Source organism: Hyaena hyaena, unplaced genomic scaffold (genome assembly GCF_003009895.1).
Source record: "Hyaena hyaena isolate Hyena2069 unplaced genomic scaffold, ASM300989v1 scaffold_493, whole genome shotgun sequence".
NCBI classification, from domain to species: Eukaryota; Metazoa; Chordata; class Mammalia; order Carnivora; family Hyaenidae; genus Hyaena; species Hyaena hyaena.
This window is the reverse complement of record NW_024081125.1, coordinates 857,780-874,656: the sequence shown is the minus strand read 5'-3', so window position 1 is coordinate 874,656 and position 16,877 is coordinate 857,780. Positions and strand designations below refer to the sequence as shown.

The following is a 16,877-nucleotide window of genomic DNA, read 5'->3' as shown; positions in this document are numbered from 1 at the left end:
ACAACTTTATGGACAATTCAGGGTTTTGTGCTGTTGTAAAAAAAATTTTTTTTTAATGTTTATTTTTGAGAGAGAGAGGAGAAAGAAACAGAGCATGAGCGGGGGAGGGGCAGAGAGAGAGGGAGACAGAATCCGAAGCAAGCTCCAGGCTCTGAGCTATTAGCACAGAGCCTGATACTGGGCCTGGGCTCACAAACTGCAAGGTCATGACCTGAGCTGAAGTTGGATGCTAAACTGACTGAGCCCCCCCAGGCGCCCCTACACTATGTTTTAAACTGATTGGAAACACCCGGTTGTTTTGAAAATGGGTGTGAATATCTGAGAACAATGTTGTTTATGCTTTCCAGGTTTGTGGCTTTGAGAAGGTAGCTGTTTTGAGTGTCAGTAAAACGTGCACACATACACACTTTTTGATTTGAGTTGGTGGATGGGAGCCTATTTAAGTTAGGTTTTTAGATAAGTCTAATTCAACTCCTAAAGCATCCTTATAAGTGGTAGTTCTTGGAACAGTTATTATGACTAGAGAAGTTGATTTCTCAGGTTAGGGAGTTAAATCAGACCGGTTTCGAAATCCTATTTTCCACAGACTGGAAGTTATATGATTTCAGGTGAGTCATTTATTGTCCCGGAACTGGTAAAATGGTGGTGACAGTCAGTGGTTTCCGAGGATTCTTTGATGATCAGTCACATTGATACATGAGAAACATCTTGTAGTGTACCTGCCATTTAATAGGAACTTGTAGTGTACCTGCCATTTGATAGGTTTAATAGGAACCTGTAGAATGAGAAGAAAAGATAATGCTTCAGATTCACGGCAGGTAAGGATTCAAGTGCCGTATGAAATATACCTCTCGTGACCTCTCAAATGTGTTGTTCTCGATTTTCTTGAGCCAGAATGATCTGATGTGGAAGTGAAAGGCTGTACTTTTCCTTTGATCTGCTCTGAATTAGACTGGGCAGCCTGCACTACTTGAAGTTTTCAGAAGTAGAGGTGTTAGAGCCTTTCAGTAAAACTGATAAGTGATCCATTGAATCTGGTGCTTCCTGGTTCTCTAAGCACCACTCTCTGGTTAAGTATGAATTCTGATTGAGAATAATGAAAACTGTTATATGTCTTTAGTGTATTTCGTTTCCTTAATCATTGTTGGTACTTTTATTTATTTATTTATTTTGAATGTTTATTTTTGAGAGAGAAAGAGAGACAGAGTGTGAGTGGGGGGAGGGGCAGAGGGAAAGGGAACCAGAATCCGAAGCAGGCTCTAGGCCCTGAGCTCTCCGCACAGAGCCTGATGCAGGGCTTGAACCCAAGAGCCGTGAGATCATGACCTGAGCCGAAGTCGGACGCTTAACCCACTGAGCCACCCAGACACTCTAGTCATTGTTCGTGTTCTCAAATATTATGTGCTGTTCTGGTTGTGCTATTTCATGAAAGGCATAAGAGATCCAAGGATGATACCATAATCAGTTCAAAGCTAAGTGAGCTTTCCTTACAGGGATACAGTAAAAATACATGAAAATAAAATTGAATTTGCAAATGCTAAAAGTTTCAAATAGAATGGAGGTGGGTAGATTCAGTAACATTTTCTCTCCATGATATGCCCCATCCCTATTTCTGTGTCTGGGAAGTAATCATAATTGAGTTGTTTGAGTATCTTGATGCCCAAGGAGACAAAGCTGAAAGCCTAAACCTAAAACCCTAAAAACCAAAAATCCTGGGATGATAAGGTCTCGGTGAGACTCACAGGATTCTGTGAATGCGGGTGTTAGGCAGTCGCTCCTAGAGCCCCCCGAGCAAGGGTAGCACGTCTGAAAGTGAGAGCCCCATGGGGAAGATCACTAGGGCGCCTGCCTGTGATCCCAGCCGTAGACATGTAATCTTGGGTGGTGGTGCGGGAGTTCACTGTTGCGGTGACATCTGCTGTTTCCCGTTAAAGATACACGTCTCAACCGTGTGAGATTGTGGTGGACTGTGGGCCGTTCACAGACAGAAGTGGCCTCTATGGCCGACTGCTGCTGGAGCTGGAGGAAGCACTCAGTTTTATCAACGACTGCAACATATCTGCGCATTCGAAAGAGAGAGATTCGACTTTGATTTCTAAACAGGTAAGCGTGAGCAAGTAAGTAGAGGAAGTATAATCAAAGGCTTCTGTTTCTTTTTCGTACGGAAATGACAGTGCACGTCTCATGAGGCTGTTGCTAGGTTTCAGTTCAAGAGCTTATCTTCTTTCTGGACGTTTTTCATTGAACAGATCATATCGGGTTGAGTTTATGGTTTCCTGACAGATTATTAAGTGTAGATCTCCTTGGTTTAAGGAGATCGGTTGGAAAGAGAAAACCAAGGAGTTGTGTTGGGGTCCATCGTTGTTGTTTGGACAGATGAGTTAGTCCCTGCTCCAACCCTTGGGCTGAACGAGTTCTCGGGCTGTTCCCCCGTGTGTAACTGGGTCTGAGCCCATCTCTCCGGAGCCGGACAGCTTTGGGAGGAGAGGCCTTCAGACTGGTGGTCCTCAGAGTGTGGACTCCAGATCAGCAGTGTCCGCGTCCCCCTGGGACTTGTTCCAACAGCTTAGGGGCCCATCCTTGATCCGCTGAAGCTGATGCTCAGGGGAGGGGTCCCGCTGGCTGAGCTGTGCCAGGGTCTCCAGGTGTCCCAGTGCACTAACGTTTGAGAACCGTCACCCTAGGACTTTATAGAACATTCATGTGTGCTGCTGTTACATCAGAGTCCGGATTTCCCTCCTGATGACTTTTTTTCGGGAGCAGCAATGCCTAGACTCTTCCCAGCCCTTGATTTCTCATGAAGTCTGCGCAGATTCAACCCAGTTTGCCTCTGACTGGCCTGCAGACCTGGCCAGGGAGGGATTTCTGTTCTGCTCTGAGCGAGGGTTGTTAGATGTGGCGCTCTGGGCAGAAGGTGCAAGGAAACCTGCCTTGCTCTTCTCTGGTACCTCAAAGAAAATGGCGCTGCTGCGTAACCTCTTGCATTTTACCTGGAAGTAAGTGATTCCATTCTACTTGTAACTAACAACAGACCTGAAATTCAGTTTTGTTAACCACCTTACACAGTTGCATCTTTTATATTCTGTTAACCATTACGTTTTCTGGGGAAAACAAAAGGGCGGTTCTGGGCATATCTGTATCTGAAAAGGGAGAGATTCAAAAATGCCCACCAGCTGCTCCCCTCGACCGTGAGGAATTGGCCGTATTAGTGGGGTACATTTATTTCGAAGGGGCAGACCGAAGACAACCGAAGTCCCGGTTAAGCCACATACGAAAATGCTGCAGGGATAACTGCTCAGCATTTGGCTCTTTGCGCTGTTTCGTAGATACTGTCAGACTGCCGTGCCGTGTTGGTGGTCCTGGGCCCCTGGTGCGCAGACAAGGTCGCTGGGATGATGGTCCGGGAGCTGCAGAAGTACATCAAGCACGAGCAGGAGGAGCTGCACAGGAAGTTTCTATTGTTTACAGACACCTTCCTACGGAAAATCCACGCACTGTGTGAAGAGCACTTCTCTCCTGCCTCCCTTGACCTGAAATTCGTGACTCCTAAGGTAATCAAACTGCTCGAGATCTTACGCAAGTACAAACCATATGAGCGGCAGCAGTTCGAGAGTGTCGAGTGGTATAACAACAGAAATCAGGATAATTATGTGTCTTGGAGTGATTCCGAGGACGATGATGAGGATGAAGAAATCGAAGAGAAGGAGAAACCAGAGACCAACTTTCCATCTCCGTTCACCAACATCTTATGCGGGATCATTTTCGTGGAAAGAAGATACACAGCAGTTGTCTTAAACAGGTAAATGTGCATGAGTAACGTCTTTTCCCGCAGGGGAGCGAGGCAGCTTTTGGTTTGGGGCCGGGACACGCTGTAATAGCTTTGAGACTGGCAGGTGGAAGGCCCGGGCGAGTGTCCTTCACCCGCTACCATCCGCGGTCGTGTGCGAAGCTGTACCTGCAGCAACGGGGGATGTTCATAGGACTGTCGCCTTCCCGAAAGGCTAGATCTGATGTGACATCAGGTTGGGTTTTTTTTCCTTGAAGGATGTTAATCGGTTGTAATCCATCTGACAGAGAGAGCAAGTATGGGACAGTTGAGTTACATGACAGTAAAACACTTCTGTTTCCTGGTTCACTGTTAGATGCAGTTCATGTCGTTCGCCTCGACTATGTGGCCTCATGTTGAGCATGTCACACCGAGCTTCCTCCTCCACGTAGTTCGAGGATAAGTTTTCCCTGAGAATTATCATGGTTATTTTGTCATTATTGTTGCTGTTAGCTTTTTTATCTTAACCAGTGTTGATTCAAGTGTGCCAATTCGCAGTGGAAAAAAGTTGAGAACAGCTGGATTTGCAGTGAGGATTGGTTCATAGACTGTATATTAAAGTTTTCTGAATCAGAAGAAAACACAAATGGCGGGGAAGGATTCAGAGGATATTGGAAGAGGATGACCTGTGTGCAGATTAGGCTGTGGATTCCCATCTCCACCCACCTCTTTGGTAGAAGTTGATTCTTCCTGAACGTGTAGGCCCAGCCAAGGAGCGGCACTCCAAATTTGTGTCGGATGGTCCCGTAACGTAGGGCTCTTTTTGGTTTGTGTACAGACGCCGTGGTATCTAAGGGCCAGAAATGGTCCTTATTTTGTACTTCGACAACAGTCTGTTTCTCTCTGAGACCCATTAATTGGCCAGAGCTGAGCTCTAAGAGTCAGCTCTGCGAGTAGTGATCTCTGAGGAGGAATTCAGCTTTGGTTCCTATGGTAATTTGGGGTTCCCCCCCCTAAACTGCTTCTGACTGTTTTAGGGGTTTGAAAACTGATTTGAGTAATGAGAAATTGGACTCTGGGGTAGTCATCTGGTGGTTTTTAGTCTGGTAATTTTCATAGTCATTGGACCTGATCCTTATGATGAATACAAAGTCAAATAACGTTAGGTAGTGAGTTACATTAGAATCAGAAGTTTAAGGTTGGAAAGGGACTCATTGACTATCTAATCCAGCCTGCATATTTTTATAAAAAAGAAAGGGCCTCAGGAGGAAAAGTGATAGGCCCTGAGTGAAATTGCGAGGCAGTGGCTGAGACAGTTCTAGAATCCTGATATCTTCCTTCCTGGTTCCCAGTCCCGTCTACAGCCGTGATGGCCTTGGGCATCACAGAACACTAAAAACCAGCGCTTTACAGTGGGCAGACATCTGGGAGACAGACCAGGGCGAGCAGGACTGTCAGGATTCTTTCCTAGAACAGGGGAGAGGCATTTCAGGGGGCAGCTCCACGTCTCGCTACGGCCCTGCCTCCAGACAGGATGGTTTACGAATTAACTACGTTTTATGGGGCTTAGAAGAAATGGGGTACATTTTCTTCTTTGCCTTCTCCTCTACCTGCATTCTTAAATGTAGAGCTGTGCCACTTTTCACGTCAGGAATACTAGCCTGAAAAGGGTTATCAAAAATCAGTCTGTTATTTCCTATTGACTTTGAGGATCAGATTCATGGTGATCAGCTTTCCTGAAACGTGGCTGGAATTCAGTGTTGGATGATGAATCAAGAGCGGTTTGAGAGTCGACTTTATGGGCAGCTAATTAAATATACAATAGAGGTCTTGTTCCAGTAAGCTTTTTAATAAGCTTAGAAAAACTTCCTGAAACCCACATTCTTTCCTTCCATCAGTTTAATGGGAGGAAACCCCTTCCTCAGTGAATAGTTTCATGGGAGTCTAAGCTATTGTGATGGATGGGCAGCGTTGTCCTCTCCTGATTAAAACAGTGAGTCAGAGCTACTCCTGTGTGTAACGTAGCTACGCGTACCATCTTATGAGTATAGTGTTCCTTCTGCCTTAATGTATGTAGGGCTTTATGGTTTGTAACTTATGTTCAATTTTTTTTTTAAGTTTATTTTTTGAGAGAGAGAGAGGGAGGGCAGAAAGAGCAGGAGAGAGAGATTCCCAGGTAGGTTCCACCCTGTCAGCAGAGACTGAGCCAAAACCAAGAATTGGACGCTTACCCGACTGAAGCACCCAGACACCCCGGTTTATAACTTACTTTTTAAATATATGTGTATCTTTACTTTTTTTAAACATTTTTATTTGTTATTGAGAGAGATAGTGCATGAACATGGGAGGGGCAGAGAGAGGAGGAGACACAGAATCTGAAGGAGGCTCCAGGCTCCAAGCTTTCAGCACAGAGCCCAACACAGGGCTCGAAGTCACAAACCATGAGATCATGACCTGAGCGGAAGTCCGACGCTTAACCGACTAAGCCCGCCAGGTGCCCCATATTTTTAAGTTTTACAACACTCCATAGGAAGGAAGGTAGATGTTTTAACTGTACCATAAATGTGGAAGCTAAGGCTCCTTTTGTGATCCTCCCAAAATAACACAGATATGAAGATACAGAAAAGGGCTTCCAGTTGCCAAGTCTGGTGCCCTTTTCACTGTGTAATTTGCTAGTCTTGTATGACATTGGCATCGGACAAGCCTGGGTTCACATCGTCTCTCTACCCCTCTCCCTCTGTTTCTCTAGTAACTTAAATGTTTACTGGAAAGTTGTAAAGAGAATACGGAGCTCCCCTGTGCCCCTCACCTGGCTTCCCCCATCCGTTGTTAACATCTTATGTTATCATGTACGTTTGTCACAGCCAGGAAACTAACACTGGTGCGTTACCGTTAACCAAACTTAAGACTTCGGTTTCACTTACCAGTTTTCCCATTAGTGTCATCGTCTTAATCCCAGGTACCGTATTGCATCTAGTTGTCGTGTGTCCCTGATCTCCACTGGTCCTCTTATATTTTCTGTTTTCCCGTAGTTTCGATGACCTTGACGGTCTTGAGGAGTACTGGCCAGGTATTTTGTAGACTAACCCTCAATTTGAATTTGTCTGATGTTTTTCTCAGGATTAAAATAGGGATTTAGGATTTGGAAGAATACCATAGAGGTGAAGTGCCCTTCTCATCACATTGCATCATGGGGACTCATGGTGTCAACATGAGACATTGCTGGTGACGTGAAACCTCGTCACACGGTTATGGTAGTGTTTGCCAGGGTTCTCCTGGAAGGTGTTCTTTTTCCTCCTTACTTCATTCTCTGGAAGCAGATCACTAGGCCTAGTTCATCCCACAAAGGGGCATGTTTATTTACATTTATTATTGGAATTCTTCTGTGAGGAAAACTCTCTTTGATCCTCTTTACTTACTTGCATTTCTTGACTTAGGTTCTTTTCCCATTGTGGACTCATGTTTGTGTATTTAAAAACAATTTTTTTAAACATTCATTTTTGAGAGAGTGAGAGCTGGGGAGAGGCCGAGATGGGGGGGAGACACAGAATCCAAAGCAGGCTCCAGTCTTTGAGCTGTCAGCACAGAGCCCGATGCGGGGCCCCAACTCCCCAACCGCAAGATCACAACCTGAGCTGAAGTCAACGCTTAACCGAATGAGCCCCCCAGGCGCCCCTCATGTTTGTGTATTTTGCACTTCAGGCTTTAACCTGAGCCTGGGTCATTTATCTTGCTGTTCTCCTTGTTCCACTCTGAACCACAGGGGGCTCTTTGAGGTCAGCTCCTTTGTCCCTTCAACATGCCCTCATCCTTTCTGTTGTTGTTTCTTTGAGCACTTCCTTACTTTGTGGTAGGTAAGACGCTGCGGGCTCTTCTCACCTGTTCCCTGCTCCAGCTCTGGAATCAGCCATATCACCAAGGATCCATGGTTCCTTTAATTTCTACTCGCTTTTTTAAATGTGTATTTTGTGGAAGTTATTTAACTTTTTAAAAAAATGTTTATTTTGAGAGAGAGAGAGAGAGAGAAAGCATGCATTGGGGGGAGGGGCAGAGAGAGAGTGGGAGAGAGAATCCCAAGTAGGCTCGAATCCCAGTGTGGGGCTTGAACCCATGAACTGTGAGATCATGACCTGAGCTGAAACTGAGTTGGACGCTCAACTGACTGAGCCACCCAGGCAACCTGAAAGAAGAGTTGTTTAACTCTTTAAAGCCTCAGCATATCCGTCTGTAAAATAGACATAAGTTTTCTGTCTCTTAACAATGTATCTAAAAATGGCTGTTTTATCACCGGATACAGTAGGTGCTGGGTTTTTTTATGTGCTTTATGCACATGTTCAGTGCACATCATGTCTCTATACTGGAGCTGTCAGTGATGGTTCTTCTGGTAGAATCACAGAGCAATTACATTTCATTTGCTTATGTTGTTAAAAAAAAATGAAAGGAGTAAGGAGACTATTAAAAGCTATCGTTAACATATTTTAGTACTTGGCACATATTTCAAACGATGTGTTTGTTTCTTTGAATTTTTTTTCCCCTTACAGTTGTCTGCATAAATTAGCACGTTTAGTCAAATCATGGTTCTCCTAGTTTTCGGAATCTAGTGCATGTATTTCCTATTTCTGGCCATGCTGTTTCATTTTTTGTGTGTGTGTTTATTCATTGATTTTGAGAGAGAGAGAGAGAGAGAATATCCCGAGCAGGCTTTTTTGCACTGTCCGTGCGGAACCTGACACGGGGCTTGAACTCACGGACTGTGAGGTCAGGACCTGAGTCAAGATCCAGAGTCAAACACCCAACCGACTGAGCCAGCCCGGCACCCCTGCCCACGCTGTTTCCAGTGTGACAGGGGAGGCGATGTGCGGGCTGGGGCCAGCTGAGGGAGTCAGGCACAGAGACTGAGGGAGAACATCTAGAAACTCTTATTTTGACAGCATGTGATGTCTGTTGAATATAAGACAGTTGGGTCTCAGATATTTGTTTCATTTTCTTCGTAAATTTTCATGGAATTTTACAAACATGCTGCTCTCTGATGGAGTTGACATTAGACAAAAAGAAAAAATAAAAAGCTTGTTCTCAGCTGCAGGTAGTTTGAGAACTCTGGGCCCTAGAGGCACCCCTAGCAGGGTTTATTAAACCGCTTACCTGTGCAGCAGCTCACATAAACTCAGTGTAAAAATCAGAAGACACAAATGAGACTTTGTCTTATCTGTTCGTGGTACCGTGAGGTCTGTAAGCAGTTTGTGTTACTCGCTTGTGAGCTCCCTGACCACTGTAGGCACCTTGCTCGCCCTCTGGAAGCCTATGGCTTTGTCTGGGGACTGTGATCAGGCATCCCCTCATTTAGCTGCCAAAGTTTTCTCTCTAAACACCATCAGCATAAGTATCTCGCATTTAATTGCTGCTTACAGAGATGTGGTTTGTTAATGGGCGTATCGTCTCTTCTGTTGTCTGCGGCATTGATGGGAGTCTCACGAAGGAGAAACACATTTACTCTTAGCGCTCCTGCTTCTCAGCTAATTGAAATCGGCTAAAGCGACCATTTTGGCAAAATAAAGTACATTCTTTGCCTAATTAAATTACTTACTTTGCCTACTGCCTGACGTGAAATGCAGTTTTTAACGTCTGGATGCTTACTTGCATACACTAACATTTGGAAGTACGTATTTCTAAGATAATTAATTTTACATTTTAGACATGCGTTTCTTTGCATGTAACAAACATGCAAACATGATGTTACTGACATCGTAGATTTATTATAATAACTATACAAAGCTTGGGACATATTAAGGAAGTTTCTGATTCTGAACATTTTAAGTATTTGAATGTAGCACAGACTCGTAAACTAACCTAGACACGCACGTGTCCGGCTGATTTGGAGGCAGGAAGATATTCTAGATGGCCACTCAAGGGTTCTTCCAGCTCTTTGATATTAGTCTGTTTCATGTACTTTAAAAAAAAAAAAAAAAGAGTGGTTTGACTTAAAAATGCAATTTTCTATTAGGAATTTATACTATGCGTATGACTTCAGAAGAACCATCTGGAATCACTTACGTCAGGTGTGGAACCATTTATCCCGTGTGCTGAGTTTTTGAATGTGGATATTTCCAAAATAGCTGTAATGGCAACGCTAACTGTTAACCTCCTGTCCCCGTGTAACGCGATCCCCTCCTGTAGCTCCTCTCCGCGGCTCAGCCGGAAGGCCGGCGTTCGGTTACCCGCGTTCTGGATTCACGCAGCGGAACCGACAGGGACGAGCTGGGGGCCTCGCTTCCGTGACAGGCTGGGATGGCGACTCTGGCACCGACTGCCGTGCCGAAGTCTGGTTCTGTTGTGCAGAACTGGGGGGGTCAGCGGCCTTGGGGGGCAGGAAAGCATCGGGCACGGGGGAGGCCTCTCTTGCCCTGGAGCTCTGCGTCCAGTGCGGGGGGGAGGGTTGCGGTGAGACTGAAGTAACCACGCCGTGTTTCACACGCAGCAGGCGCTCCCTCAGGACGTAGAATCAGGACGTAGAATCCCGCAGGACAGGCGGCTGAGGTTTCCCTTGCCGTAGACTCCCCTCTTGGCCTCCGGTGCTGGTGCGCATCCTGCGGAAGCTTGGCCGTCGAGGCAGGGCCTTGACTGCGGCCGCGAGGTGTGTGTGTGTGTGTGTGTGTGTGTGTTTGGAAAAGTGCGTTGAGCTTTCAGAGAAGTGTGTGCGGCTTTTTCATTATAGGTCCTGGCCTGAAGCCAAGACGTTTGAGGATTCCATGTTCCTCTCTGCCTGGCTCTGTCCCCTGCCGGGCTACATTCCTAGTAAGTCATCACTGCCAAATTAGACAGTTTGAAGTACTGTGACTGTTTTGTTTGTCAGTCGAAATCAGCCCTGTATTTGGTGTTATAAGTGTTTGGCCCACAGATCTACTCGGTGAAGAGTGGCAGTGATTTCTGTTTTAAGCCAGGTGGAAAACAAACAAACAACAACAAAATAACACCAAGACCGTTTTGTGAGGTAGGTTAGCAAAAAAGACACATATTTCCATTTTCAGGGAGACCTTACAAACAAAAGTTTAGATTTTTTTTTCCTTCAACCATGCTTAACTTCCAAATGTATATAATTTTCTTAGATTGATAAAGGAAGCTGGCAAACAGGATCCAGAGCTGGCTTACATCAGCAGCAATTTTATAACTGGACATGGCATTGGAAAGAATCAGCCTCGTAACAAACAGATGGAAGCAGAATTCAGAAAACAGGAAGAGGTAACCTAAGTTGAAATAATCGTACAATAACAATTTTCAGAATTTGTATGAACTCTGCTCAGAGGAGTTCCCTCTTTTTATAGTTGCTGGCATTTTTGGTAATGTAGAGGACTTGCTCATAGATAGACTAGCTGTCTCCTCTGAGGTAGCTGTGTGGTGACTCGTGTTCAGAATTAGACTAGCTGTCTAGGAAATCAATTTTGTCTTAATTGCCATCAACCATTTGATTTTCCTTTATTGGACTGATGGCATTTCTTAGAAAAATGAAGCATGTGTAACTATAACTCCTGTTGATTCCATATGACTGAGCAACAAAAGGAATTTTTTTTTTCTATAAAGTGTCTTTTTTCCATTTAAAGTCCTGCCTTGGTTGAATACTTCAAAACTAAACTATATTTTAAAGATTTTGGCTGAATATTTTTCATACATTCTAAGATTTTAATATAGGAGACAGCACTGTAAAGATGGGAAACCTAATATAGTGTCCTGGCTGGCAAACAAAAACTTTTCATTTGCAGTTTGTTATTTCAGTGAAAGGTGGAATAATTCACGTTGGCATTCATTTTCTATGTCATAGCTGTTTGATAACATTCCAAGTTTGGAGAGTCTAATAGCTGGTATGATAGAAGCCAACTTATGTTTAGAAGCCAACTTACTTCCTTACGTAACTTCTCCTGGTTTGGGAAATGGTGTTATTTTAAATCTAATATAAAAGATTTTCACTTAATTTTTTAATTAGTAGTTCTGATTCCTTAAATTGAAAATGTCCCAAGATGCCAGAAAGTAAGTAATGTCTTACTTGTAATTACCAGTGTTTTAGGGATTTTGATGAAGGAGCTTTGGCATCTTTGGAGGGCTGTTAGCACAGTGTCCCAGACATAAGATACTGCCGTGTAAGGTCAGAGTGTCAGCAGGACTCCAGAAGTGGATTCATTTGGTCACTCTCTTGGTTAGGTTCTCTTGTGGCCGTTGAAGAAGCCGGCCTCTCCAGCCTGAAGGCTTTCTATGACTTGTACGTACTTGTGTACGGTAGAAGGGCACTTTGATTTTTCGAGTCCCATTCAACTGGAAATAAATCGGAGCCTCTTGGCCCATGTGCTCATGCATCTTGAGCTTTGTGTGGTGGTGTCTTCTTCTTTAGCCTGGACTTAAAGATTGAGTGCGCCTAGAATATGTGTCAGAAATGGCACTTTTCACTTACTTGTACTGCACTGTTCCTTTGGAAATTTCTTAGAATTGCTTTTCTTGGTGGACTTTTTTCAGGTACTTAGGAAATTTCGAGCACATGAGACCAACCTGCTTATTGCAACAAGTATTGTGGAAGAGGGTGTTGACATACCAAAGTGCAACTTGGTGGTTCGTTTTGATTTACCCACAGAGTATCGATCCTATGTTCAATCTAAGGGAAGGGCAAGGGCACCGATCTCTAATTACATAATGTTAGCGGATACAGACAAAATAAAAAGTTTTGAAGAAGACCTTAAAACATACAAAGCTATTGAAAAGGTGAGTTCCAAGAGTCAATATGGCGTCTTTAAGTTATTTTGCACGTGCAGAGAAATAGATCAAAGCAGCTTTATCTACAGAGCGTAGTCTCCACAGGGGTGTGCAGTGCGTATATTTTAAGAAAGTCAAGTAACCACGGAGCCAGCAGTATTTTACAAACTGTTTGAAAGCTCGCAGTGAACATGGTCCTGTGGTTGTTGGGCAGGAATGCCTGGAAAGCGTCCTGGTGGTGTGGACCCTGCAGTCCCAGTGGAGGGACTGAGTTGTGTGGAGTGGTCAGAAGGTGACGACCCAGCCCTGTGTGTGTGTGTGTGCGCGCGTGCATGCACACGTGTGTGCGCATGTTTGTGCTTGTGTGTATAGGTGCAGTACCATGCAAACCTCGTGTGCGTGTGGTGAGTGTCTGCACGTGATTGGAGCTGGGAAGGGGCGCCCCGGGAGGGAGGCTCTGCGCCAGGTGACTTTGCAGTACTGAAGCATGTTTACAGAGAGCGCTGCTTCACGTCACGATAGCTGTTTCTGAAGGTGCAGAGGCAGGCAGCTGACATGTGGCAAAGAAAGCATTTGTTCTTCTCATAAAATCTGTTTTTACAACGCTCAGATCTTGAGAAACAAGTGTTCCAAGTCCGTGGATACGGGGGAGACTGACATTGAGCCTGTTGTGGATGACGACGATGTGTTCCCACCATATGTGTTGCGGCCCGACGATGGTGGTCCCCGAGTCACGATCAACACGGCCATTGGACACATCAATAGGTATGATGTGAAGTCATTTGCGTGGAAAACCTAGGAGTGTTGCAAGATTTAAGTCCAAAGCTGTGAGTACGGAAGTGCTTACCCTTTTGCAAAGAAGCGCCAGTCTTTTCATCTATGGCTTGTAGTATTTTGGCGAGAGAAAGAAAAAAAGTTGCTTTTTTCCATTCATGCTGCTTTTTGGTCAAAAGATTAAAACGGTACAGTGCCATGATAAAAGTTTAGTTTTTGTTGGCAAAGCAGCCTTAATGAAGACGTGATTTTTTTTTTCTAAGTTCATGTATTTATTTTGAGAGAGAGAGAAAGCATGAGTTGGGGGTGGGCAGAGAGAGGAGAGAGAGAGAATCTCAAGCAGGCCCCGAACTGTCAGCACGGAGCCCGATGCGGGGCTCGAACGTACGAACTGTGAGATCACGACCTGAGCTGAAGTCAGACGCTCGACTGACTGAGCCTCCCAGGTGTCCCAAGGGATGCTTCTTTTAATTAGATTTAATTTAATTTAATTTTACAGTGCTCACTAAATATTTTTTATCATGAAAAATCTTGTGCCATGAATGTTGAGGGATGTTGAATTTTCCATTACCTGCGCTATTACAAGATTATGTTAAATTGGTTGGTATTTTTGATTATGTGCTAATTTACTTTCTCCAGAATTGGTAATAACATTTCCGAGAACTAAGAAAAGCAGATACATACCTAGATTACGTATCAGGATAAATTTCTGTGCAGAGGCAAAATAAAGGGGCAACTGACATAAGATTTTCTATTTGACTTTTTAATTGGAAACCATTTCAAACTTTAAAACATTGCAGGAACGCTGCAGAGAACTCCCATATACCCCCCACCACACACACACTCCCCCACCCAGAGAGACCCATTCAGGTTTCATGAGAATGTTTTCGGTAGTGAGAGGAGCCAGTCAGCATCAAGGGTTGTATGTGCCTTTCTCATCTCTGCGGTCTCCTTCAGCCCGGAACTATTCTTGTCTTTCCTTGACGTTAATGACCTTGAAACTTTTGAAGCTTCTAGGCCAGCCATTTTGTAGGCTGCCTCTCCACGTGGCTTTGTCTGCTGTTTGTGACCCTGAGCCCCGGGTTATGTGCTGGGGCCAGCGCCTCACAGAAGTGATGCCACATTGTCTCGTCCCGTCCTGCTGACTGCACTCGGTGTCGATTGTCCTCTTACTGGTGGAGGTGGCTCAGGTCACTTACAGGTGGGCCAGCTTCCTCTGTTGTGCAGTTGCCTTCTCTCCCTTCACAATGAGTATGTAGTTCATGGGGAGGTGGTTGAAGACCGTGTAAAATTTATTCCTCCTCCTCGTTTCACCCATGAGTTTAAGTATTGGTGTTTTTTTTCTTGCCTGAATTGGTCATGGCTGTGGCATCTGCCAAGTGGTGATTTTCTAACTCTGCTGTTCTGTTTGTTGGCATTCTGCCATAACAAAGAGCTCTTTCTCTCTTCTCCGTTCGTGTATTCTTTTTATTATTGTTAGTTTTTTTTAATCTAATATGTACTGAGGGACTTCTGTATTATTCAGTGGGTTGTATTCTGCTTACTATTATTTATTATTTACTCTGATGTTACAGTTATCTCAGATTTGGCCAATGAAAGCCCCGTCAAGCTAGTCTTTTTTCCATCACCCTTCTTCTTTGGTCACTTCCTATTTTATGGCACACTACGATGTTCTAGATTCAACTCTTATTTTCCTTGCCCCAGCTTAGATATTGGCTGTTTCCCCAAAATGTTCTGGGTTTTTTTTTTAGTGGCAAATGGTGGTATTTAGAAACCAAAGTCTGAGCACTAAGTGTGTTCATTGCCTCTGGAGTATTGATGCTCACAGGCTCCTTAGTTGACAGAGCTATAAACTGCATGTCTGTGTGTGTGTGTGTGTGTGTGTGTGTGTGTGTGTGTGTGTGTTCACATACACGTTTATAGCTGTATTTGTTTCCGTATCTGACGTCCTTTATGTTGTTACATGCACTTTTACTATGACACCACAGGGTCCATTCTAGCTTTCGTCTCTCCCATCTTTATTCTGGCTTCCTCTGTAGTGAGAGATAGGACTCCCATTGCCCTCAAAATAGTTACGTTTATGTTCAGTGTCCCTGAATGTAGGCAGTCTCCTGCTCGGCAGGGCTGCCGCCGTGTTGGGTGTCCTGAGTGCATGGGTCGTGACCTTGCAGGGCGGCGGCCCCTTCCCCTGCCCTCCTTGTGTGACTCCGGCCCCCACCGGACCACGTTCCTGTCCCAGCGCCCTCCTTGCTCAGGCTCAGTGCCCTTGCAGCTGGCTTCCTGCCCTGTGGGGGGAGGTGGGGTGTGGTGGGAGGGGAGGGGTGGCTTCTTGTTCTGATGCTTTCCGTCGTGTCAGTACTGGGCCGGCCCTGAACATTTGCCAGTGCACAGAACACAGTAAGGACCAAGCACTGGCAGTGAGTTTTCCTAATGGATTCCGCACAGTACTTTTTGTGCTGTGTGGTAGCACTGGGCATGTCTATTTAAATTCAAATTTTAATGTGAGTCAAAATGAAATAAAATGTAGAAAAGAGTCCCCTAGCTCCTCGCCGCATTTCAGGTGCTCAGTGGCCACCCTGTTGGACAGTGTAGACACAGAAGGTCACTGCACACGACTCCTTTGGACGACGGTGTTCATCTTACTGAAAGTTTGAAGCACTGGGACTCAAACTCCACCTGTCAGTACCAACCCAGTGGAGGGGAAGAGGGACGTACAACATTAGACTTCAGGATATGACTACCAAAAAGGATTTTTTCCCCTCTGTTTCTTAGTCGTGGATTTAGCACCAGAATTTCTTTTTCTTCACAGATACTGTGCTAGATTACCAAGTGATCCGTTTACTCATCTAGCTCCTAAATGTAGAACTCGAGAGCTGCCTGATGGTACATTTTATTCAACTCTTTATCTGCCAATTAACTCACCTCTTCGAGCCTCCATTGTTGTAAGTTTAGAAAAAGAAATGATTGTGCCTTGAAAGTATGTCGTTAATGGATTTTTTTTTCAGCTTCTCTATGCCCATGTAAGTTACAGGTAAATGTAGCTTTAAATCTGTTTTTTTTTTTTTAATATTCATTTATTTTATAGAGCGAGTATATGGGGTGGGGAGGTGGGGCAGAGAGGGAGACAGAGGATCTGAAGCGGGGGCTGAACCTGACACAGGGCTCGAGATCCCAGGCCATGAGATTGTGACCCAAGCCAAAGTCTGATGCTTTACTGACTGAGCCCCCCGGGTGCCCCACTTTGAATCTGTCTTAAGAGAACATTTATAAATCGCTCTTGTGGTCAGCCACACATTCAGATCGTCAGCAGACTGTATACCAAGGTGACCCCTGCAGTTTCCACTGAGATCTTACTAATATCAATGTTTCCGACCGAATCCCTCAGCTGTGGCTTAAGATACTTATAGGAACAGAATTTATTAAATATATTTGAGCTTTTGTAGTTGTTTGGTTGTTCACCTGAAAATCTGCCTCGGGGTACTGCCGTTCTTGGTCCCAGTACTGATTTCCAGGTCTTCTGGGATGACTGATTTCTCTTGCACGTAAAAATGTGTGCTGTTAATGTGTATGTTACAGTCCCATTTTGATATATCTTTAGTTATTT

The 16,877-nt window shown here is 44.6% G+C and overlaps 1 protein-coding gene across 3 annotated transcripts in view; it reads left to right on the top strand.

Moving 5' to 3' along the window:
• DICER1 (dicer 1, ribonuclease III) overlaps positions 1-16,877 on the top strand; it is a 66,734-nt gene that overhangs the window by 28,529 nt on the left and 21,328 nt on the right. For all 3 annotated transcript variants that reach the window (XM_039254558.1, XM_039254557.1, XM_039254556.1), the window contains 6 exons: positions 1,935-2,103; positions 3,327-3,799; positions 10,870-11,002; positions 12,266-12,508; positions 13,110-13,264; positions 16,083-16,215. In XM_039254558.1, coding sequence (XP_039110489.1) covers positions 1,935-2,103; positions 3,327-3,799; positions 10,870-11,002; positions 12,266-12,508; positions 13,110-13,264; positions 16,083-16,215 — 1,306 coding nt within the window. The remainder of the gene's footprint in view (positions 1-1,934; positions 2,104-3,326; positions 3,800-10,869; positions 11,003-12,265; positions 12,509-13,109; positions 13,265-16,082; positions 16,216-16,877) is intronic.